Source organism: Scomber japonicus, chromosome 1 (genome assembly GCF_027409825.1).
Source record: "Scomber japonicus isolate fScoJap1 chromosome 1, fScoJap1.pri, whole genome shotgun sequence".
In the NCBI taxonomy this organism is placed as follows: Eukaryota; Metazoa; Chordata; class Actinopteri; order Scombriformes; family Scombridae; genus Scomber; species Scomber japonicus.
In genome coordinates this window covers 2,655,670-2,681,396 of record NC_070578.1, presented here as the reverse complement: position 1 = coordinate 2,681,396, position 25,727 = coordinate 2,655,670, and the positions used below count along the sequence as shown (strand labels likewise).

Sequence of the window (25,727 nt, the reverse complement as noted above, 5' to 3'; positions counted from 1 at the left end):
AGCAGCACACCTCTGCTGCTGCTGCTTTTTTTAAAGCTCATCCAAAATGAATTTAAAGTCAGGAACATAACGGATACATTTTTAAATTGTGAGCTATGGAAACTCAGATCAATCTGGAAACCAACCAAACTGTTTCAGCATAATATAAGTTAAATGTTGGATGCTCAATTTGATTTATTATACATTTCTGTTTTATGGTGTAGAAAATAAAATGTTACTGACTCACTGTAAAGAATGATCATAATCAATCAACATCAAGAGTTATTGATCAATGACAGCCACTCCTCCTGTATGACTGTCCAGATTTTCTGGCTCTGCTCCCCAGAACCCCTAAACTACACGCCATGTGTTGGCACATTCATTATTCAAAAACAGGAGAACATCAGAAACACAGAGGGAGATTCACACTTGAATTGAATAGAACTGACTTTATTGTCCTTAGTGGAAATTTGTCTTCAGCTTCCTCCAATACATGGGTACTAACATGGGTTCAGCAAGTTCACTGGTGTCAATGACTAATGACAGTTATTTTCAATAAGAACACAAAGCTGCAGCTCCTCCAAAACATCTTTAGTATCTACCATATGGACAGAACTCTACTGTATACCACTGATATGTCTACAACAGCCAGTTATTGTCTTATTATAAGTAAACATGGTAAACTATTTTAAAAGACTGGGCATGCTTTAAAAAAACAAAACCAAACAAACAAAAAATCCCTTCACTACTGTATATTTAAGCAAAGTCTCACTACTGGATAGTACGTTCACAATATACTATAGCATGTCATGACATCACACAACCACGTGAGATACTGCTACCAGATATTGCAATGTAGTAATTATAGTCACAATCCAATAAAAAACAGTTGTATTAAATAATAAATAGATTAGAAAGTAGTACCTGCCTGCAGTTTCCATTTGGCTCTATATTTTTCAGATATGGAACACACTTGCCTAAGAATGTACTTGTGTGCTCAAGACCGCAGTGTGGATATTGGGTTAGACCCTCAGATTCAGATAGTGTTACACACAGCTTACACACTCCAATGTTTTCTTGACTGACCGATAATGGTTAACAAATTTTTAAAGGCAAATATGAAAATGATTGTTTGGAACAGGAGAAAACCATACCAGAACAATATTTGACTTAATAAGAAACTGAACATCTAAGTTAAAGCAGTGGCTTTTTCAAATGATCATTGTAAAATATGGTTATTCATATTAACAGACATCAACCTAAGTTCTCTTTGAGTTATCTTCACTTGACTTTGTCCACTGCTCTCTGCTCTGCTGTGCTGTTCGCTGTGTATGTGTGCGTGTGTGTGTGTGTGTGTGTGTGTGTGTGTGTGTCCGTGCGTGCGTGCGTGTATGTGTGTGTGCATACGTCAAACACAGAGAGCAGAGGACAGAAGTAGCACAAACACACACACTGCTCATTATGCTTAGGCACAGGTGATAGAGGTGCTGCCCCAGAGTCTTATAATAGTAATAATGATGATAATAATAATAATAACTTTATTTATATGGCACATTTAGATGATAAGTGTGAGTCATAAGAAGAGATTTAAAAGATGACAGTGAGTTAGCCTGCTTGAGATCTCCAGGCAGAGTTGAGGCCCAAAGGCCTATGTCTAGTGACATATAATAGATAGAGGAAGCATTAGTAGGGCCCTGCTGGAGGACCTCAGGCAGCGGTCAGGCTCATAAGGAGTTAACAGATCATAAATATAAGCAGGAGCCTGACCATTCAATGCTTTAAAAACAAGCAATCAAATCTTCAAATCCATTCTAAAACTCCCAGGTAACCAGTGAAGAGCAGCAATGATTAGAGTAATGTGTAATCTTAGTATCTGTTAAAAGCCTGGCTGCAGAGTTTTTTACCAGCTATAGTCTGTGTAAGTTTCCCCTGCTAATGCCAGAATAAAATGCACTACAATAATTTAGAAGTAATAAAAACATAGATGACATTCTCTAAATCTGCATGTGAAAGAAAGAACCTAATGTTGGTTTATTGTCTCAGCTGAGCAAAACAGGATGGACAGAACAGAGTCAAAGATCACACCTATAGGTTGCAGGCCTCTTTGCACATGTTACTGGATAAAGCTCCCAGACCAGACTAGAGGAGAAATAGTTGACCTGATTATTATGACTTCTGTTTTGGAGTCATTCAATTGCAGGAAATTCTTATCCATCCCATTTTGATTTCATAATGGCAGAGAAACCCTGATTACCTTCACTTTGTGTATGGAGCCTCCATGCAGAACAGTGATGTACGTCCTCATGTGACAGGTGGAGGCTGTATGACCTCTACTATTCATATACAACCCGTCACATCTATTCACTCCAGCCAGACCAGGAGTCACACACATGCACCGAGCCATCCTGTTCCTCTGTTCATCACCGCAGTGATGCATGCTGGGATAGCTCATTTCATTACCCATGTATGAGGGTCAGCCACTAACTCTTTACATCAGCATCATTAGAAATATAATGTTTGTTAATAATGTGAGTGCTGTCTTTATGCCATACAGTGTGTGTGCACTCTGACATAGATGTTTCTCTCTCGCTCTCTCTCTCTCTCTCTCTCTCTCTCTCTCTCTCTCTCTCTCTCTCTCTCTCTCTCTCTCTCTCTCTCTCTCTCTCTCTCTCTTCAGGCATCCCTGGACTTTTATAGTTGTGAAAGGTGATGCTTCATCTGTTGTGGAGGATCACGCTGTTTATCAAGGTAGGAATCCCTTTTAAATGTTATTTTCAGACTGATCTTTCACTGTCCACAACATGCAGAAAAAAGCTGAAATGCTCTACCAACAACTTAATAACTAATAAAAAGATATAACAACAAAACTGACCAAACATAATTCTTCCTCTTCCTCTTTGAGTTTTTTTTGGCAGATTGCAATATCAGCTTTAAGGTGCATACTGCCACCTATTGTATCCTATTTTGTAATCTTACCCTCTCTTCATTATATTTGCAACAGTGCATTAATACCATGTTGAGCATTTTCAACTATATTACATGATGTACATGTTTGTGAATGAACTTTCCCCAATAAAAATAATGTCTTATATAAACCAGTGTGATCAAACTTTAACCCAATAATACGACCTCCTCTCTTCTGTTTCTTCCTTTAACACTCTGTGAACCCAACATAATAGTGCGCTTCACTTAAACACTCAAACAAACTGTGTAGTGTCAATTGTTTGGTGTGTTTGTCTGTAACTAAAATGAACCTGTATAGATAAGCAAACTAAACTGTAGAGTCAGTTGTGGTCATCACAGCTCCTCTGTGTTGCTGCATTACATTTGCACATTGTACCACTGCAGAAAACCCTGCATGATAAACTTGTCACAGTATAATCTTACCTGACTATAATCATTTCTATAATGTGTGTGTGTGTGTGTGTGTGTGTGTGTGTGTGTGTGTGTGTGTGTGTGTGTGTGTGTGTGTGTGTGTGTGTGTGTGTGTGTGTGTGTGTGTGTGTTTTTTTAAAGGAACCAAGGCTTCCTCACAGGCCCGGAGCTCTCGTGGTTTCCAGTGGAGTTATGGAGAGCATTTCACCATCACTGCCAGCAGTCAATGGGTGCAAGGTGACTCTTCTCACACACATGCACAGAAGCACAGTAATGTCTTGTAGTGTTGTACAATTTTGAAGTGTCCTATATTGATTCAAGTGAGTGCTTTAAACAGCAGTCAGGTGTTCATATGAACAGTAAAGAGGTTTTCCTCTCTGTAATCATTCCTCCTGTTCATACTGACTATTAAAAGATCTCCTTCAAATGTGCTTTCAATGGAAGTGATGGAGGACTAAATCATTTAAAAGTAGATGATCAGCTTCTATTGAGCTTCAGCAGTATGAGTTATCATATCAAGTGATATCTGACACATTTACAGTCTTTTTACCATCAGATTCCCTCTTAGTGTTTCCTGTTGAGCTGTGGTGGAAGTATAGGAACAAAAAGAGGAACTGTACTGTGAAATATATCTACCTGATTTATCTGAAAGAAAGTTATCTACTATATCTTGATTGAAGTTTCATATTAGCCACAGATAATGTTTTAGATAGATTTTTGCACAGAAGGAGGACTGTGGATTTAGTCCTCCATCACTTCCATTGTAAGAGCATTATGAAAAGATCTTCTAATGGTCAGTATGAACAGGAGGAATCATTACAGCAAGAAAAACATGTCACAATGTTCATTTTGGCTTTACTTGAAAATGTATGAATCCGCCCTTTAAGCTACCTCTTCATAAATAGTGTTGATGATAATAGACATTAAGGTAACATTTTAAGTTCCCTTTTGTTTCCATTTCCAAAGTGTGTCCTCAACACATGGTCCACTTATTAGTTTTTCCACAACTTAAATTTTTTCATTAAATTAAATGTTATTGTTTTGACACATACAATCATTGAATGGCAGGATATTAAGTTTGGACTCTTGGTCAATTCCTATTAGTTAATATGCTCTATGTGACACATTTTACTAGATATGAATTTATTCATGTATGCAGTTGCTATGAATGAATGAATGTTATTATTATTATTACTGTGGTTGTTTGAGGGCTTTTTAAAGATTACCACAGTGACTTTTATGATAAATGCAATTAGTCAGACATGAGTTAAGCATTTTGTAAGGAGATGCATGTCTGAAATGTCTAAACCCACTCCAGAGTGGTTTAGAATGGTTCACATGTTGACCCACATGTATCCAGACTATTTCTTAATTAGCTGAGGTAACTCTAGCAAACACCACAGGCCTTATTTGACCACGGCATGACCTCTGTGATAAAAACAATGAACAAAAATATTTTTAGCACAACTGCACTTGAATTTAGACCATATGTGTGCAATAAACTAACTGTAATAAATCTTGTAAAACTTGTATTGAGTCCAGTAGTCCAAATCTAACTAATCCAAACAGTGTTTCTCAATGGATGGCTGTGGTCACCTTTTAAAATATGTAAGTCATCATTTAATAAAATGATCACTACAAAGCATTCTGAACTCAGTGGGCTCCATGTTTAACCAATACAATAGCCTTCTCTGTAGTCATTCTGCCCCACCACAGCTTCTTTATTAATAATATCAGTACATCTCTGAAGTTGAACTATGATGAAATTGAACTCTAGATATGATACTTCACAATGTGTCTGGCAAAAGTGAAGCCAAAATATCTTACCATCATCTGCAGCTAATCATGGTGTCACACCCCTTTTATTTTGTCAAAAAACTCATTCAAAACAAACTGAACACTTGGACAAACATCAGCGTGTTAAGATCTACCTAAAACCATCTTCAGGAAAAAATTATTTGATGTGGACATAGATAGATAGATAGATAGATAGATAGATAGATAGATAGATAGATAGATAGATAGATAGATAGATGTGCTGTATATTAAAAATAATAAAACAGGAGAAGTCAAATAAATAAAATGGGAAATTTAAAAAAACAATATATAGCATATTTGCATAAATACCTTGCACAGCAGTATTTTATAAACTTGTCCAGTCCACGTATCTGTGATAAGATTACATAACATGAAGCTAGCTACTTCAGTGTAAAACAGAGGCAGCACTAAGAGTAGCTTATTTTCTGCCTGACGGTATGCTGGTTGTTACAGGACCTCAGTAAATACAAACACACAGGCAAACAAAACTCCTACGCTTGTTTCATCATCTCACTTGGGCTCTTTAAATTCTTCCTGAGCTGTAATTGATCAGCCTCGGTAATATCATCACCACATCATCTTCTCATCAATACGTCTGCCTCGGCCCCAGCCGTCTGGATTGCCGCCGTTATCGACCCTTCCTTTACCATCGCTTCATAGCTGATTCCAATTAGATGCTTCTCTTCTCCCATCAGATAGCAGCACTTTTAATGAAACTGCCACTCTGCAGCAGATATGGACATGTGTGCGCACACATGCAGATAAACACACAGTGGAAGGAACGGTGTGAGAGCTTCACACAAACACTCTCAAGCAGTCTGACTGTGTTGGGGCTTCAGTTTGAAATTCAGGCCTGTAGTCAAATGCATATCCCCCGCTGTGGCAAGCAGACAGAGAACATAATGGGAGGAGAGAGTCCTTCAATTACTCTGCGACAAATGCTCTCTGACAGCCTAAATGGTCTATAAATCAAAACTTTGACGTAGATTATTGTAATATCTACCGCTTGGCTGTCTGACCATTGAACTGGTGGTGTGTGTGTGTGTGTGTGTGTGTGTGTGTGTGTGTGTCTGTGTGTGTGTGTGTGTGTCTGTGTCCCACAGAGGCAGAGTGGACAGAATGGTTTGACAGGGATGATGAAAGGGGATCTGGAGATTGGGAGAAATTATCGGACCTACATGAGGCTTATCCAGACCGGCTGTGTAGCAGTCCACTGGACATCCAGGTAAATCTCCTCTTACTTCATCAAACACACATAGATATATGCAAAGTCCCACAGATAGCCTGTCTACTGATAGCAGACACTGATAGTAAAATGCAGTTTGAAAGCCACAGAGATGAGAGCTGCTGATGCTGGCAACTGGGTAATTATCTCATTCTTCTGGAGCGATATGAAACAGCACAGTTAGGTTATCAGCAGGAACTCTGAAGCTTAAATAGTGTGCCAAGGTAATATTCAGTCATTCTACATAAATTACTGCCTGAGGACGTCTGTTTCTAGCAAACTGCACAGGTGGAATGTTTGAGAAATATTTCAGGTTCATCTTCAGATGAAGTAATGGTAACTCTAAGTAGACGCCTCTGGCATTTCAATGCTGTGTGTAGTCCATAAGTCTTAATGTAGCTCTCTTCACAGGCCTGCTCTTAACCCTTACATAGTGTTAGAGTCAAATTTAACCAATTTTGACGTTTAACAGCTGTAAAAACACCCCTTTTTGTGAAATGAATAGTTAATAGTTTTAATAAGATAGTAGTTTTTATGATGTAGCAGTGAAGACTGATGGCTCTAATGGTTCTACAATAAACCCCACACTTCCATAAAGTTCTGCTCATTTTACCTTTACATTAAATACATTTCCATCATTATTGCTATGTTATATTTTCATGTCTTAGGTCAAATAGGACATGATATTGTGTGATAGGAGCTGTGCTAAAAAATACACTCTCTCTGCTCTCTGAAACATGAATGAAGGTTTAATCACATTTATTGATCAGTCAGATCCACTATTGATGCTTTCTAAACACATCTGTACTTCAACATTTGATATAGACACTTTGTATGTGTAATAGTAATTTCAACTCCTTTGTAAATTACCCAACCTCCCACCTTCTCACCAAGCTGTCTAGACCTTATAATTGTGAATTCAGTTCCTTTGCATCTCTACTACCTGAGACACCCATTCAAACCTTGTGTATTTTAAATTGTGTTGTCTAGACCTTATAATTGTAAATTCAGTTCCTTTGCATCTCTACTACCTGAGACACCCATTCAAACCTTGTGTATTTTAAATTTGGTTGTCTAGACCTCTTAATTTCACACTTCAGGGGGTCGGTGCCGATACCTGCGAAAGACAAAAGAGTGTGGAATCACACCTTAGGTAAGAGGCTGACCCCACAGCAGACATAGGACGTTAAACACACCCCAGAGGTGGGCCTTTCTCTCAGGTATAAATGTTCATGTTTCCCAATGTTCGGGGTCTCTCTTCATTCAGAAACCGCTCGCATGTTTTGTTGATTGACCTTTTCTTTGCAAAGAAAATAAAACCTTGTCGGCCGGCAGAAGTCTCTATTTCATTCTTCACCAAGAGCACAGAATTTCAACGACATATGTCAAAATTGACCAGGAACATACTGTGACGATGTAGAATATATGAAATGTATGTGAGAGGTAAAGGAACATTCCAACATTCTTGGAAAATATGCTTGTTTGTTAATATAAGGCAGGGACACACATTACTACTTTAGAGCTAATTATGAATATGATTGGATACGACAAGTGATGAAACCAAGTAAGTGTGTGATATGTGAAGATTTTAATGTTTGATATTTGCAAATTACATCGGTGAGCAGTGACATCACATGTGTCACCTGATGGATACCATTCAATTTAAAAAAGAAGGAGAAATGGTGAGTAAAGGCTTGCAGAGAATTAACACTTCAACAACATGAAATGGAAGACTTACCGCATATTACCTTAACCTGAAGTTAGCTTCATTCCACAAAGTTGACTCACCTTCACTTGCCTCTATAGGCTCTACAGTTAACATAACCTACAGTAGATCTTTCTATCCACAATCACCCACATTATGCTCTTTGTTTTACTTTTATTGTCTTTTGTATGTAAATAGTACAATCAGCCAGTTGTGTCCATTAGAGCCAGACTCATATATTGGTCAACCGATATTATATCATAACTACAGTATCTCAATGTTTATTCCATCCGATATATGCCGATATTTATTTTAAATATATATATATATAAATATATATAGGCTACATTTGATATTTCAGCCTTTTTCCTAATTCAAGTTTAATAAAAACATATTAAATTCCCAGTGAAGTTTACTGTTTCAGTGCACTGATTAACTGCACTGTCATTTTATAAAGATTAAGTTTATTCTTAAACTGTTGAATATCATGGCCTTCATTATGTATCTTTTTCACAAGTGATTGATAACCACATCAGCCAATATATCGATGGAATTTTAAAGATGAACCACTGCTGGGTTGACTGGGGAAGTGAAAACAGCTGTCCAGGGAATGGGGCATGCTGGGAACACAGGGGGGGGGGGTCTTGCAGGGCAGGTGGGAGTGGTAGGATCTGATAATGACAGAAGAGTTGGTGCATGAGAGAAGAAGAGACAGAGGAGGATGAAAATGAACTACAAATGAGCTGATAGGAATTCAAGCAGTTACATTCATTTCCCATCCATCAAACAGATATATCAAGTTATTAATTCTACATAATGAGATGTTCACACTGTGAGCAACAAAGCTCCAAAACGGCCAAGTGTGGCCAGCTCCATAGTGGCTGAGTCGCTGTTGAAGTGTTACTCAAGTGCTCGTTGACATGTACCACATTATTTTATCATTATCTTTAATGAATAGTAAACATGATTTAGTTTTATTAAAAAACACACTACCACAGCTAGCTGTTATTTGTTTAATAATGAATGTTTCACAAGCTCCCACAGTAGCTGTCACCCTCTGCTAAGCTGCATTCTTTTTCTTAGTGTCACAGTTTTTCTTCCCTGTTTTACATAGAATAGAACAGGAAATAGTCAAACAAGAACATATGATCGGTTGACACTTTTTATTACTTTCTTGATATGCAGTTTAGGTAGAAATGAAAAGTGCGACAGCTTTCTTCACTATAAGTAATGAAAAGGCTTTTAAATACCTTTCAAATTGGGTCAATATATTCACAGATGGAAATAAGATTTTTTTTAAAAAACAAAAAACAAATATCTACTGTATTATCAGGAGCACTAAAGCTGTTCTACTGACTTTGTGAAACTAAAATTTAAGAAAGAATGGGGCCTGTAGATAAATGAGGATGACTGGAATAATAGGGAAGCCACTTTATAACCACCAACTCAAGATCCTGGTGAGAACTGTGCTGAAAAAACATAAACAATATTTTGTGATTCCAGAGTTGAAATTCATACAGCAGGGTTCTCAGGGATAGAGTGATTTGCTGGAGGCCTTATCATTTTCATATGTTTTGAGTCACCCTGTCACTCTTTTATACTGGTAAGGCTCTTCTAAAGAGACACTAAAATGTTTGGAATAGAAGTGAATTGCTTTTTTGCCACAGTTTAACTACAAAATACTTGATTCAGTCATGAATGTGTCTTTAAGATACTTTTGTATACCAGCAAGAAAGCAATCATGCAGAAATGGCTGAAGGCAACCCCCCAACAAAGAATGAAGGGACTGCAATTGTCATTAAAATTAACTGTAAACAGTATGTCCCTATAAAATGTAATAACATTATGTTGTAGACATAATATGAAAGACCAGAGGTCACTAATAGGAGGACCGTGGTCCAGATCCAGACCCAGACGCTGTCCTATCCAGACCCAGACCTGTAACTGATGAAATATTGAGGATTGTTAAATTTTGTCCTAGAGTTTCTATTTTAAGAGGTGCAGCTTATCCAGCTATTACGCTAAAAGTGGAGCGGCCCTCAGAAACTAACAGACCAATGTGCATAGCCAATCTTTTCATGTGATGCTAATCAGCCAATCAAATCTGTGCATTTGGACACGCGAAGATACAGGAGAGACAGAGAGAAACACTTTATTTAAAAGCACAATCAAAAGCTTTCTGTAATGCACTATATTTTAAAATGCTTTCTTCTGGAGTGCTCTGGTGGTCGAGTGGTTAGAGTGCATGCCACATAAACACAGCGTCCTTGGTTTGAATCCTTATTCTTATTTTATTTGTATTTTATTTATATACTTATATTACACTTATTTGAGTCCCACAAGTTGTGACAGTCTACAATCTAGCCACAGATGCTGATGGAACTACAATGCTACTTCGAAATACTGAAAAATAACACACATGACCTTTACTTGAGGACACTTTCACTAATTGGACCTCAGTGAATTTTAATTGAGTACCCCTGCTATACACCATCATGTAGCACTTTCTTTTTGCCTGAATATATCAATAAGAACAAAGTTGCCACCCCAAAAACAAAAACACAACAAACCTACTAACTATAAAATTCAAATACAAAATGATCAGGTGCACACCTGACAATCCAAAGTACCAAAGCAACCCTGGAACAACAAAGTGTATCTGAAAAGAGGAAAATGAAAATGTATTTGTAAGAGCAGGAGCATCGGAGAATTATCGGACCAACAGTGACTCACTCAGCAGCTCAGGTCTTGATCTCTTATTGACCACGAGAGTTGCCAACTCTCCCCTCTCTCTCTCTCCTGCAGGCTCTGTCTCTCACTCTCTCACTGCCCAGACAAATCTCACACCAAAGAAAGAGGAAGCCACAGAGCAACTCTCTGATCAAAAATATAGCTACAGGCTGTGCTGAACCAGCAATACTGATGTTCTGTTGGATTCCCACAACAGTTTAAGCTTAACTGCTTAACTTCTCAGCAGCACTGAAGCAGCCTGCTATTACTGTGCTGCTGGGACATGACAAGGCTGCAGTCAGTGAATGTGGATCCAGGCTGGCACCATAAAGAAGCAGCTGTTTGCCTTCTATGAAGATAAGCAGCAGCACCAAATCTGCCCACACTGCCTCCAACACCCATACCATTACCATGAAAAATAGCTACTGTAGCCTGTAGCTGCCCTTTTTTATGGCTGCTGTGCAACAACTTGATCAATTTGCTACCTTCATTGCATCTTTTTATAGCTGTTCTACAGTCTGCCCTCTTCTCTTGATCTCTTCATGGAGTGTTTTTTTTCTTTTTGCAAAATGAAAAACAACTCCAAATAGACTGTTGGAAATAATAATCATAGTTTTTTGATTGTCTTTTTCCAACTAGTAGGAATCCCTAACTATTTATTTAGTATGTATTAGTGAGAAAGGCCATCTCCTGCTCGGGTTTTCAGCTCTTATGTGTGTCATCATTTTTCCGCAGAGTCTGGACATAGTCAGAGTTTTCCTCAGTTTGCACTTTTCACTGTCTAATTTGCCTCTGTGGGATCTTTATTTTTAGCAACCAAGTGGTTTTTTTTTGGTCTCGTTTCAATATGTTACATAATGTGGTTATCTGACCATTCTACGGAAATGTGGAGTTTCTCAGTGCCTGAGGCCAAATGTCTGTACTCTCCTCTTGTTGTTCCAAGTCTTGGTGCTGTAACTGTAACACTGAGGATACTGAAGTTCAATCTGTAGTTTTATTACTTTTTTGGGAGAGACTTATCAGAAAAAAACATGTACAGAATTGTCAGTAATTTGCTACCACATAAATTTTGAGACATTAGCATCATTCACCAAATGAACACGTCTATAAAAATGAGGGAAATTGGCAGCTTCTGCTTGCCTCTCCACTGCCATGGCTCTGTTATGAAGGGAAATCTCTTGGAAAGCACTAGAGCACTGTTGGTATAAGCATGCAGCAGTAATGCTTTCACAGTTCCCATGTATAACGTCCATATAAGAGAGCAATTTTGAGGTTGGCAGTGAATTGAAAAAAAGTGAAAACAATGTGGGAAAATGTATAAACATTTGACTTGATATGGGACTCTCACCATTGCATTACCACAGCTGTTTCACAGTGAGTAAATTATAGATATCTTACAGCTCACTAGCTAAACCAACATGATATAAAATTCAGTTGAGGAATGGCAACCAAGCAAGCAATAAAGTTAGACTAGACTACTGCCCCACACTGGGTCAGGTACCAGCAAGTAATGTACCAGGAGGGCAGCCTTTAAATGCAATAATGTGTTACTCCAGTTGGATTTCCTGATTGTATTTAAACTTTAAAGTGAATTCAGACATTTTCTTCTAAACACATTAAATAGGTCATAAATGTATTTCTAAAAAAGTGTAAAAAAACATTTCAACCATTTAGATTTGAATTGTGGAGCTAGGCTTCACAAACTGTTTTTCAAGATTTCTGTGTTCAGGATTTAGTGGGCGGGTCTGAAAATAAACCCGCCCTGCTGCTGTAGAGGTATAAATACATTCAGCGCACACTACTACTACTACAGTCTACAGTTAGCCAGTTAGCTGAGTTAGCCGCCGAGTTAGCCACCGAGCTAGCAACTGAGTTAGCAGCAGAAAGCTCTCAGACGTAGCGTCCATGTTTCTGGTAGAGGTGGTGACTTTGATTGACAGGTGACACTTGGTAGGGGGCGGGGTTTCAGCTGACTCAGCGGGCACTCCCACAGCGTTTGGTAGCAGAGAGAGAGGCTGAGTTTGACACAACTTTGAAGCTAATTTCATATATTTGGCGATTTTTTGAATCATTCAAATTTGGCAGGGTGGTTAACAACACACTTTTCTGTGGTATGTCAAACTCAGAACACATATTTATTCTTACTTTACATGGACTTTAAACACCAACACAGCCCCTTCTACTGTTTTACACCTGACTGTTTTCAGTCTGAATGCAGGAGAAAAAAGCAAAGCAACTTGATGAGAATAGGAATACAGTACATAGATATAGCTAGTAGAGGAGAAAGGGATTCCTGTTTGCTCTTCTAGCACATGCGCTGTGTACAGTCAGTACTGCTGCAGATATGGACAAATGATATTTATGTCACACAGACCACCACAGACATCTTCACATGACAGCCATGCAGACACAGAAAGCATAAATTGACCTTAAGAATTCTTTGTACACAGATTTTATGTGACAAAGGAAATTACCAAGACAAACAACTTACAAAAAAACCCCACTGCAACTGACACTCCAATGATATCATAACAACTGCAACAAAACCACAGTAATCTTTTAGTGAGGCTGTAACAGTTTCATAATACCGATATGGAAATAACTGACCAGAATGAGTGTCATCACATCACATAGCTGTATGCTTGTGATGCCTGCAGTGTGGAAAATAGTCTTTTTGTGATGCCGGTTTGCAGAACTAGCCCCAGGACTGAGAATAGGCAACAATGGAAAACAGTGGACTCCCTCTCAGTACTGGTAGTCTTAATGAAATTCCTGCAGTTTGCCAAGAATATAAACTAGGCCCCAGACAAATACCAGATGTCTGGTGAAAAAAAATCTTAATTTTTGATGCCTGCAAATAAGAGATGTACCAATGCCAAGTGGCAAGCGATCTCTTTGTGTCTGTCTCTCAAGCTTCTTACAAGCATATTTCCCAGCACTTTGAAGCCTTTAATCTTGAGGAGCATTGTTAGGCACAGTAGGGATTTTCTTAGAGAAAACATTTTAACATGTGACAAAAGGAAGAACACAGGTGTAATTAATTAAATGAACGATGGCTAAATTCCATTTATATGCTTCAGTTTCATGGTCTATTGTTAATGTGTCTAGTAACTCCTGTGCTTTTCCTACTTTGACAAGTCCAAATATCTGCTGGGAAAAAGGCTTATACCATTGGTGTGTCAGAAACTTTGACAAGGTTTTCATGTTTGAAATTGGCTTTTATAAATACCAGTATACATTTTATAATCCGCCTTTCCCTTGTCCAGGCTGAAACCCTTGATGGCATACCTTCCAACCAGACAGGAGACGTGATCCATAAGAAAACCAAGGACTATGGTTTTGTCTGTCTCAACAAGGACCAGGCTCATGGCCTCTGTCGCAACTACAGAGTCCGTTTCCTTTGTGGAAAACTTGGTAAGCTTGTCATTCTATGTCGGTATGTTTGTGACTGTAATGTGAAAATGAGCATTTTTTTATTTGCATGCTTTTTAAATGGAAGCACACTCTGGTTTATTAACCCAAACTTAAATATGGTTGAAATAGTGTTAAACACACAAAGCTCAAGCTTAAAACTGCCCAAAATGTATCATTACTTATACGAAATGATGTGAGTATGTGGTTTAAAATTGCAAAAGATGCATGTCATTAAAAGCCAATTTCTAATTGTGACGTATGTTTAAAAAGAGTTGAATAGATTACAATAAGCATTAGTTAACCCAATAGTTATATAAACAATGATACTAAAACTGGGTCAAAATAAGTGTGGAGTGGCTCTCTGGGTAACAGTATTGTATCGGTTAGTGTGTGTGTATATACAGTGTATATATACACAGTCACACACACTCTGGCTGTGCTCCTGAGTATGTGTTGTGTGCGTGGGCAGGGTGCTATGGAAGGAATGCATGGAGCTCACATCATGGTGCAGGCAAACACTGCCACACGGCAAGCTCAGAGTTCACAGGCGCTGCTCCAACCACACTGCGATACCACAGAACTCTGTCTGGGCCTGTCTGTCTGAGTGTGTGTGTGTGTGTGTTGCTGTTTCTGTTTCTGTTATGTAGAGAGTGCTTGGGAGTGCTGGCGTGATCTTTTGTCAAAGTTAACCACGGGTACAATCCGTTCACATCATTCCACACTTGCCCTGCACACATTAGATGTCATAGTACAGCTGTATGCCCACTCATTCTGTTTCCCTTTATTGTGAACTGAGACATGTTATTCACTCACACTGTAAATGTAAACTACAACTTGAAGCACATTTTTATGCTTCAAGTCTTTTCTTACGTTTTATGCGCCTAGCTGAAGTGATTATGTGTTTGGCTTTGTGCACTGCCAAAACACAGGTTACCTACACTCAGTGCTGCGCTTGAACCCATCCTGTGTATACGGAGACTGAAGCTGCTGCTGCTGCAAAATTAGCTTATTTTGCGATAGTCTGTGTAAACATGGTGTTAGTAGGCGATCATGCTTCAAGGATCATTTGTCAAATCTGCCTCTGGCCACAGTCCATGAAACCAATTCTAATTACTTGGAAAAAAATTCTGATGCTCGGTGATCATGTTGCAGCAAAACAAATGTTCCGTAGGCATACTGTCACGAATCACCATGTTTGTACATGTCTGAGTATTTTGCATCAAATCACGAAACTCTGCACGCTGTGCTCCAGAAAGATTAAATACGCATCCAGCGGCAAAAAGGTTTTCCTCGTCACGAGTCAGACCCTGCTCATAGAGCAGCTGTTTGCACTGTACCACACACAACGCGCTTACCAGGAGCAACAACAACGGCGGATGTACCGGTATCAATTACTGACCGTGTGTGTGATCTGAAAATTTGTTTGTGCGCATTCATTGCTGAGCATGATCTGTCTTCCAAGATCGCCCAACCTCTGGTGGATTTGTGCCAAAAAATAGCTGAAGACAAAATTGCTTTAAATAAATTGTCAGTATCTAACCAACATGCCAGCTATTTGAACACACACGGCATAACACCAGAGTTCAAAAGACAGCTTTCCAACAAGCTAAAAAACGTCATGTTTTCATTGGATATTGATGAAGCCACCAATAAAAACACGTGCACAAGTCTAAAAAAGTTCAGGCTCAGGATTTTTTTTTGCTTTAATCCCTGTGGACCCAATGAAAATATATCACACCACCACACACACAGGTCACACCAACCATGAGCAGTTTGTGTAAGCACACCTCTACCTGTGATGACTTGCAACTCTTATAGTCCAATACTAACTGTACAATATGTACTGCATATAAACATTTTAAATGAAATGATGATATATGAAATATTTAAAATATAATGTTCTAAAAAAATGTAGGGCCCCTGTCAGTCAAGGGCCCTTAGAATCATCCTAACTTTTAAACCCCTTATGGCACTCCTGGATCTGGGGTGTAGAAATTGGCATCAACCTGATCTCACAGAAATTTGTGAAATGGTCACTTAACTACACATTACGTGGTGGTGGCCAGCACCACAATCACGTTGAATGGGCAGTGGGTAAATCACATGGCCCAAATTCTGTTAGGTGTTGAATAGGGGATCAACTCTGTACCCTCGCAAGGATACTGGAGGGTTAAATGGAAAATGGACTGCACTTAGATAGTGGTTTTCTAGACTTCCAACCTCTGAGAGCGCTTTTACACTACAAGTCACATTTGTCCATTCACACACATCCATACACTGTTGGTGCAGCCATCAAAAGCAATTTGGGGTTCAGTACCTTGCCAAAAATGGAGTGGAGTGGAGTCAGGAATCAACCAATCTTTCAATTAGTTGATGAACTGCTCTACCTCCTGTGCCACAGCTGCTCCAGGTCATAGGAGTTGGTCTATTCAGTCATATGTATTTTGGGTTTGAAGGCTTTGGATTTGACCTCAGGATATCTAGATCGGTGTGCTGGGGGACTATGAGGTGCTAAGGATGCTGCTTTGAGTCATGCTAAAAAAAGGAACAAGAGCATCAGTTTTAATTCCATGAACAGAATCTCCAGTCAAAGATATGGGGTAAAGAGTTATGGCACAGTGGCCTCAGGATTTCATCTCTATTGATCTACTGGCAGTATTGACCCATGAATCCAGCATGGACTGGGACTGATTGCAGCCGAGTCTGAAGTGGCAGGGATTATGAAGCCATTTCCCCTCCCCAGGCCATGTGAAGGATAAATGAGAATAACTGTCCCAAGTGAAGGAGTTCAAGTATCTTGGAGGGTCTTGTTATTGAGTGAGGGTAAGATGTAGCACAAGATAAACAGGTAGTTTAGTGCTGTGTCAGTAATAATGTGGTTGTTGTACCAATCATACTTGTAGTGACCTGAAGTATGAGATAAGCAGACATGAGTTTCCTTGACCAGAAGACGCTGGAACAGATCCACAATAATGGGGTTGAACCTTCCCAATGTAATCCAGTGCTGTGTGTGACTTAGCCTGTGTAAATTCAGCTACGCTAACACTCACTGTCTCCCTCTGCAGTTCGTCCACAGGCCTCCATTACCATCGACATGCTGTCCAACAGCAGCATCCTGGAGCTGGCTGACCATCCAGAGGGCTGGGGATCTGGGGATCGGGTGGTGGTGGCCAGTACTGACTACTCCATGCACCAGGCTGAGGAGTTCACCCTGCTTCCCTGCTCTACCTGCAAACCCAACCAGGTCAAGGTCCAAGGTGAATTAACCTACCTAGCAGGCTAACATAAGTGCAGTTAGCATTCAGACTTATCACTGTCTCACACTCAGTTTTAGCTATTAACATAAAGTGTAGTCCATGGAGTAATAGGCTATTTTGAGAGTGGCTGTGGATGTAGAGAGTGAAACTAGTTTTCCCTGCTCACATTTTCCTTTCCTGTATTTGAAGTGACCACCGGCTGGAAAAGTGGGCCATAAACCCACTACTAAAGCCTTTAGGCTCTCACTGTACCTACAATGCTGGAACTAAATGTTTAGCTTAAAGGAGCATGCTGCCCATTCAGGAAAATTCACTTAATTTCTTGGTCCTGGTAAAGACAAAAGTAGGAAAAGTAGCCTGTTCTTTCCTACATCTAGAAACATCTGAAACTGACTGTGATACCAATAAGGGTCTGTGTCCTTGTACTCAAAACAAGATTTTTAGTGTGATTGAATGTGAATTATTGATGTTCCCCTTCAATTCCCATCCATTAACAAGGCAGAACTAACACATAATAATAATGATAATAACTTTATTTACAGAACATTTTCCAGCCAATAGTACAAACTGCTCTCCAAAGGTGAGAAAAATTCAAAACAATAGCAAGCAGTAATAAATGAAACATGCACATAAACAAATACAGAAATAAAACTCTCAATGAAAGGAATACCAATGCAACCAACAGCTGATGAGCACACAGGTGTTATCTATCAGCTCTGAGAAAACACCTTTCTATAGAAACACGTTTCACATGAGATTTAAAGGCAGTGACAGAGTCAGCTCACCTGAATGGAAGGCCATTCCAGAGCCGAGGAGCCCCATCACCCTTTGTTTTGTTTGTTTTGTTTTGTGTGTTTAGTCTGGACTAGGCTGGAATAGTTAAAAGACCCTGACAGGAAGACCTGGGGGGCATATTGGGACAGTAAGGTGTAAGAACTTCAGTTATATACTCCGTCATCAAATCATTCAGAGCCTTGTTTGTGATTTAAAGTACTTTAAACTGCCATTGGTGTAATGTGTGAGATACACTTTGTTTTGGTCAACAGTCTAGCGGACAAATTTTGACCAATGTGGAGCTGCTCAATGGCACAACTGGAGCTGAACCCTTATTCTGCTTTTCACTGATTACAAGATGACTGATCATAATTGGTTAGTTATAAAGATGTATATTTTTGAATGGCAGTATGAGCTTTTTGGTTTGAACCAGTCAGTAACTGCATTTAATCAGTGGACACCATGTGTTTTTATTACAACACACCAAAGATAATTCAAACAAATATTTAAAATATTCATTGGTTGCAGCCATACATTACATACAATAGAGGAGTGTGTGAGAGAAGAGAGATGATGGAGGATGCTCACCATGATACACTGTGACGCAATTGTATTTGCTGCACAGCATAACCATAACCAATGAAATCAATGAAAAGTATGTCCTTCTGTTTGCTGGAGCATGCTAAAACAGAGAGTCCACTTGTTTTTGAGACGAAAATGGAGGATATAGTAAGGTAGTCTGACAACAACTGGTCAGATTACCATAAAATATTCTGTAAATCTTGACAATAATAATCCCATATGTTCTGTGATCTTTCCTCTAGTGCCAATATCAGACTAAATTTCCTCTTGAATAGAAGGGTTCAAATCCAAAAGGCTGATTGGCATGTAATCAGCTGAGTGCTGAATCCTTAAAAGTCTCAACACAGTTTTCCACAGTGTGCCGGAAGAACATTTGAGGCTGTAACAAAATATATTAGAGAGGCCCAGCTACAATAACCACAAACACATTTTGTCCTTAATTTGAAGGAATTTCATTCTCAATTGAAATAGCGAGCCACCACTTTACTCTTATAGGCCTTAAAACACAAACATTTTGATGGAAAGTGTTTCGCAAGGTTAAAAGCAAAAGGTGATGGAACAAGAAACAAGCTAGCCTAATGAAAAAGACCATGCACATATAACAAGCAGTACAAGTGCGTCATTTACACAGAAAGGTAAAACGGTGGCTTGAATCCGTTTTCTTAAAATGGTAATGAATTCTGGTAACCTTTAACAGAGTGAGGCTGCTTGTTGCACAGTGTAAATGTTGGAATAACAAAAGCTTAATCACACTTAGTTTGGCCCTGAGTTTACTTTAATGCAAAGTGCAGACAGAGTTTGAAAAACACAGAAGAGTAGTCAGTCTGTATTCACTGCTGTGATTGTCTAACAGTTAGTATTGGTTCCCCATTTTTGGCCAAAGTTTAGTGATGTCACTGTGTTGTTACAGCACAATGTTATAGCAAAGTATACTACATAAAGTACGACTTCCAAGATGCATTTCAATCTGAAGCATTTAAAGCTGCAGTTGGTAACTTTGAGGAGAGAGAGGACTTAGCATCAAATTTGAAGAAGTACAACTATCAGATCCCTCCCCCTCCCTCTCCACTGCACTCCTGCCCTGCCTCCAAAGTCCCTCCCCCAGAGGAGGCTGACGTGCACGCGGCCACGTTCAATACATGAACTACACTCCACACAGCTAGATATAAAACGCTTTACAGTGACTTTCACATGGCTATACCTTACCTAGAAACTCAGAGACATGAGCTTGACCGAGCTGAGGAGGAAGGGGAGGGGGCTGTGTGTGAGAGCAGTGAGCAGTGATCGACAGCTGTCAAACACTCCATCAGACACAATCCTGGCTCTGATTGGTTCTTTTTTCCGTTTGCAGTAGGAGCAGTAGGTGGGGCTAAATGAGCCTGTTGTTTTTGGGTTTTTTTACAGATTCTAGTTTCATGTAATGCTGTCTTTACATAGTGACAGTCTTAGAAAATATGACAAAAAGTTACTTTTATAAGACTTACCAACTGCTGCTTTAAAGTCTGTGTAAAGTAAGAATAAATATTGTTCTGAGTTTGACATACCACAGAAAAGTGTGTTGTTAACCACCCTGCCAAATTTGAATGATTAAAAAAAATCGCCAAATATATGAATTTAGGCTTCAAAGTTGTGTAAAAATCAGCCTCTTTCTCTGCTACCAAACGCTGTGGGAGTGTCCGCCGAGTCTGCTGAAACCCCGCCCCCTACTAAGTGTCACCTGTCAATCAAAGTCACCACCTCTACCAGAAACATGGACACTTCGTCTGAGAGCTTTCTGCTGGTAGCTCAGCGGCTAGCTCGGCTACTAACTCAGCGGCTAACCCAGCTAACTGGCTAACTGTAGACTGTAGTAGTAGTATTGTGTGCTGAATGTATTTATACCTCTACAGCAGCAGGGGTGGGTTTATGATTTTCAGACTCACCCACTAAATCCTGAACTGTTCAAAGATTCTGTTGATTAAACATTTAACAGTTTTTTTTCTGCATTGATGTTGGATGACTTCAGCAACTAAGTGAAAGTGTTCTCCTCCCTGAGACATAGTGGTATGCAGTCTCTGGCCTAAATGAATCTGTAGCTCTGTGTTTGTGTTGTTGAGCGTGTTATGTACAATTTGTTTCCTTTTCTTTCTAAAGTCCCAGTAGCTTGTTAAACACACAACAAATAGAACTGGGACACCGGAGACTGCCATGATTGGCTTTTCCTCCATTTGGTTCTTCACAGTCTTTCATGTGCTTCCGTTACCACAGGAATTAAAGTGAGCGTGATTGGCTCCCGCATTGTATTCAAGACCATTTGCATAAAGTTGAGTCTCTTTCAGCTTTAACCCTGTAGTGTAGCTGGGTGTTTTCTCAGTCTTTTGAGGTCAGTGTTGAGCTGCAAAGCTAGCAGCAACCAATCACCATCCCAGCTTTTGACACTGTTTGTGTGAATGGCCGGTTATGAATCAATGAAACATTTTGAGTTTGCTTAAGTTCTGACTTGAATTTATTCTTTTTAGTTAAGGCAGCTGTAGCTCATATTACATTATTACATTACAAAATTACTGCAGATTACCTTTTTGAAAATGTAACTAAACAAATGAGTACTTATTGTGGAGGTTACTTGTTACATCAAAACAGTAATCCAAGTACTCTAACCCCCCCCCCCCCTCATTTGTATTGTAGCATTTAGAGCCATGCACCATGAAGTTAAAAATGATTCAAAGTGATGCCTGTAACATACAACAACCTAAAAGCTTTTGCTATATTATTCAGGAGTCTCTTTTGTTTCCATGTCAGGAACCATTTAGGATAAAGAAAACTTTGAAAAAGGAATTTACAGTGGGGAAAAATTCTTTGCTCATACTTTGTAACTCTATTAAAACAGAAATCAGGTGATGAATCTTCTCAACTCGCCATCTGTTTGGCTCCCCTGGAAATGGATACACCATTCTTCTTCTATTGCATTCTGTCAGAGTAGCTGCTCAATGTGCGTTTGCTGCCAATGGTCCATACATGTATCATTTTCAACTGAACTGTCTGTGCTGTGTGTCAAAGGACACCTGCTATTACCAGCAGTGACCACAGCTGTTACCAAATCAACCAGGACTGAAATGTGAAGGATTCTGACTTTAATGGCAGGAATACTTTCTTTGCTGACAAAACACAGAAATTCCTTCAGGATGAGATCATTTGTATTTAATTAAGATGTAGTCTATAGTGATTTGGTCTTTCTATCCGCCTGAAAAGATTAAAATCACACACTGAAACATCTTCATTTTTAGGAACCCTTCTATGAGAGTTAAGACTGAGCCTACATAGGTGTGTGTGTGTGTGTGTGTGTGTGTGTGTGAGTGTGTGTGTGTGTGTGTGTGTGTGTGTGTGTGTGTGGTGTGTGTGTGTGTGTGTGTGTGTGTGTGTGTGTGTGTGTGTGTGTGTGTGCTCATAAACACCCTGCCTGATAGAGGCCAGGTTGAGACAGCCTTGAGCAGTGTGTGGGAGTCAGTGGAAGGTGTTTGAACTGACTCAGGGCCAAGGGAAAGTCTCAGCCTGCATCCTGAAGGACTGTGTGTTCCTGACTGAGCCCATTCACGCTTACACACACTGGCACGCATGCTTACTATGAACACAGACACTTATTTTCTTTCTCAATCTCTCACTGCTTACAAATACCATCATAAATAAAGATGGGAATTATTAAGATTATATTGATACCAATGATGTTAATAATCCTGTTTATTGGTTCAATTCTTTATTGATTCCTGACCAGTTTTCTGTGGAAAGAGTTAGCTTACACAGAGTTTCAGTAACAGCACAACCATTTATTATCTCCACTGATTATCAATGGCCTTGCATGCTGATGAATATATAAAACATAACTGGTAGATAAGATGAATTGTCTGCAGCCACAAGTTAACTGCAGTAATTAATGAATGCATTAATTTGAAGTCTCCTGCCTGTAAAAGAATAAGAAAATGAGCAGAAGTCAGAGCACTGTGCCGTGTTACCACCATGTCTCCAGCAGTACAGCTCCAGGGAAAGACATTATTGTCCAGGCCATTGAGTGGGGGGGGGGGGGGGGGTTTGAAGTGAAACGGACTATTTTATTTTTTATTCTCTTTTCCTTTTCAGTACATAGTTTGTTGAAGTCGTTTAATGCTGCAGAGTGTGCCGGTCAGTCTCCAAAGGATTGCAATGCTAAATGAAAAAATGCCTGCAAACATTGCCTTTTTTCAAAGATGAATAACAAGATAGCTGAGGATAACTCCAGCATGTGTGTGCTGGAGACAGTCTGGAAGGCTACACTGCCCTCACACTGCCTTTTTTATTCCATCAACATCACATGCCTGGTATGGATTAAAGGAATTATTAGAATTAACTCAGAGATGATTCTGATGGATTGGACAATTTGGAACCGTTTCTCAATTCCCATCCCTTATCATACATGCACAAATACACATGGAGTTATCGTGCAGAGTTCTTCAGATCAGCCTAGTCAGCTCTCAGTGTTCTCTTGTATGATTTAAAGTGGCCTTTGTCTTAGAAAACGCCCCCAGTGCCCATAGTGGCTAAAAGTCATGACATGTACTCTCATAGCTGTCACTTCCCAACATTCATTCACAAGCCTATGGATTTCCGAGTCAAGGATTTATTTTCAGATCCCTGCTTGAGCTGCTGGCATTTCTCTCCTGCCTAGCTGCATCACAAAATTGGTCCATTACATCCCTCCCCACCTTCCTCTCTGTTTTTTCCTCAGCTCTCTGACGTCACTGGCTGTTTGGCCATCCAGACTGGAAATCCTATTTTTATGAGGCTGCTTTCTCTGAGTCTGCACCTGACTGTAATCTATTTCATTAATTCTTGCCTGTGTGCCACTTTGCAACACTGTTTTTGAACATGTAGTGATAATCAAGTCTATTCCCCAGCCCCCCTGAGGTTATACACAGACAGGAGGCTGTGTTGTTTTTGTTGTTGCTAACGTGAGAGCTGGGAGATGGCTGAGAGAGACAGAATAGCCCAGGGCTATTTATCAGCTTGAGTCCAATAACTTGTGCCAGGGTTTTACATGTTGAACTTTTGACAGTTCTAAATAGCATAAATGATGATGAGTGTAGAAAATAAATGTTGTGGAGAGGATCGGTGGCCTGGAGCAGTAGTGTAGGATTTAGTATTATTCTACTTCTACCCTGACATTTACCTAGCATTGTAAAGCCAGGCTGCATCTTTTCACCATGAGATTTAATATCCACTGTCAAACTAATTCAACCAGCAATCAGCAAGTAAGATTATTTAGATGATGAGTCCTCTCAAAACACATAAACCACATTTATATATGGAGCTCTTTTCCTATCTTTATTCAAGAGCTTCACTATTCATTTGAGAGCACCATTTATTGATTTCATGTTCAGATTTTGTAATATTGCCCCTGGTGCATACCAAACACTTTGTTCATATAACTTCACATTCTCTTCACATTCTTCAATTACACCAGTTGTGTTTGTAAAACATATGAGCTCATTGAATTTACTTTAGTTTTCTACTGTCTTCATTAGCTAAGTTATTTATCTTTGCTGCTGGTATCTCTCCATTTCCTAACCTCTAAAATACAGCAACGTTCATTTTGATATTAGTTGTTGCCTAGCAACAATGTTCACATAATGTACACTTGGGTCTCTTTAAATCTAATTAATTGCTTTGAGATGACTTTTGTGGGATTTGGCGCCTATATAAATAAAGATTGATTGATTGAAAGCCAAGCATGTCTTTATCAGTTCAGCTTGAAGTAACTAATAGCACCATTAAAATAAAAAACTTGAGGTCCTTGACTTTGGTTCATGTTGGACAGTGATCTGCTGGACTTTATTTATGTTGCCCTTTTTTTCACAAAGTGCTTCGACAGACAAAGCAAAGACATACAACACAGAGCAGTAACAAGGCCAACATGGGAAATGAAAGTAGAAGACAATGAAATACAATAAGGAGATGATGCAAAAAGATTAGACAATAATTTTTTTTTTTTTAAATGAACAAATGACAGCACATAAAAGCAAGTCTATAGAAATGAGTGTTAAGATGTGATTTAAAATAAGTTACCGATTCTGTGAACCTTATCTTCAGACAGGTCATTCCAAAGCCAACAGGCCCTGATGGCAAAAGCGTGGTCACCTTTAGATTTAGGGCCCCACCTGTGGATTTGAGGCTGAGGGCTGGCTCATACGGGGTCAAACATATCTGTTATGTAGCTCAGAGCCAGACCAAGACTCAATATGAGTGTAAACATACAGTTTAAGCAGAAGCAGAGCAAATCTAAGCACAAGCAGAGGCTATTGAGTGCGAGAGCAGGGTTTTGAGGGACAACATGAAATCAATAAATCATGCTCTCAAATTGATATTCCAAATTGGTATTCCTTGACTAAAGATAAGAAAAAAAGCACCATACATTAAGAACTGTCAAAACAAAAGCTCCCACCAATATGTGACAGACAGTTGGACATACCTTTCCAAAACCCTGGCTGTGACTCTGCTGCTCTAAACGCCTCCACTTTTATGGTTCCACGCTTCCCACCAGATGTTGGAACCTGGCTGCAGGGATTTGTTCCCATTCAGCCAAAAGAGCATTAGTTAGCTCCAACACTGTGGTTCACAGTTGGTGATCCAGTTTATCCAAAAGGTGTTCTTCCACAGCGAAGTGTGCAAAGCCTTTCTTTATGGACCTGTGTTGCTCTGTTTTGCTGAAACAGGAAATAATGTTCCTCAAACTGGTGCCAGTTCCAGAGTTTTGAAGGTGAGTAGCTGCCATGGTCTCCCTGATTGAAAATCAGAAGGAAAGACCATCACAGTACAGGTGATGTGGTTAGGTCTCAGTAAAGACTATAACTGTCATTGATCT

General features: G+C 39.4%; 1 protein-coding gene across 1 annotated transcript in view; it reads left to right on the top strand.

Moving 5' to 3' along the window:
- cemip (cell migration inducing hyaluronidase 1) overlaps positions 1-25,727 on the top strand; it is a 117,275-nt gene that overhangs the window by 22,686 nt on the left and 68,862 nt on the right. Inside the window, exons 6-10 of the mRNA XM_053321159.1 lie at positions 2,657-2,727; positions 3,496-3,591; positions 6,276-6,397; positions 14,099-14,246; positions 17,312-17,503. Of these exons, the coding sequence (XP_053177134.1) occupies positions 2,657-2,727; positions 3,496-3,591; positions 6,276-6,397; positions 14,099-14,246; positions 17,312-17,503 (629 nt within the window). The remainder of the gene's footprint in view (positions 1-2,656; positions 2,728-3,495; positions 3,592-6,275; positions 6,398-14,098; positions 14,247-17,311; positions 17,504-25,727) is intronic.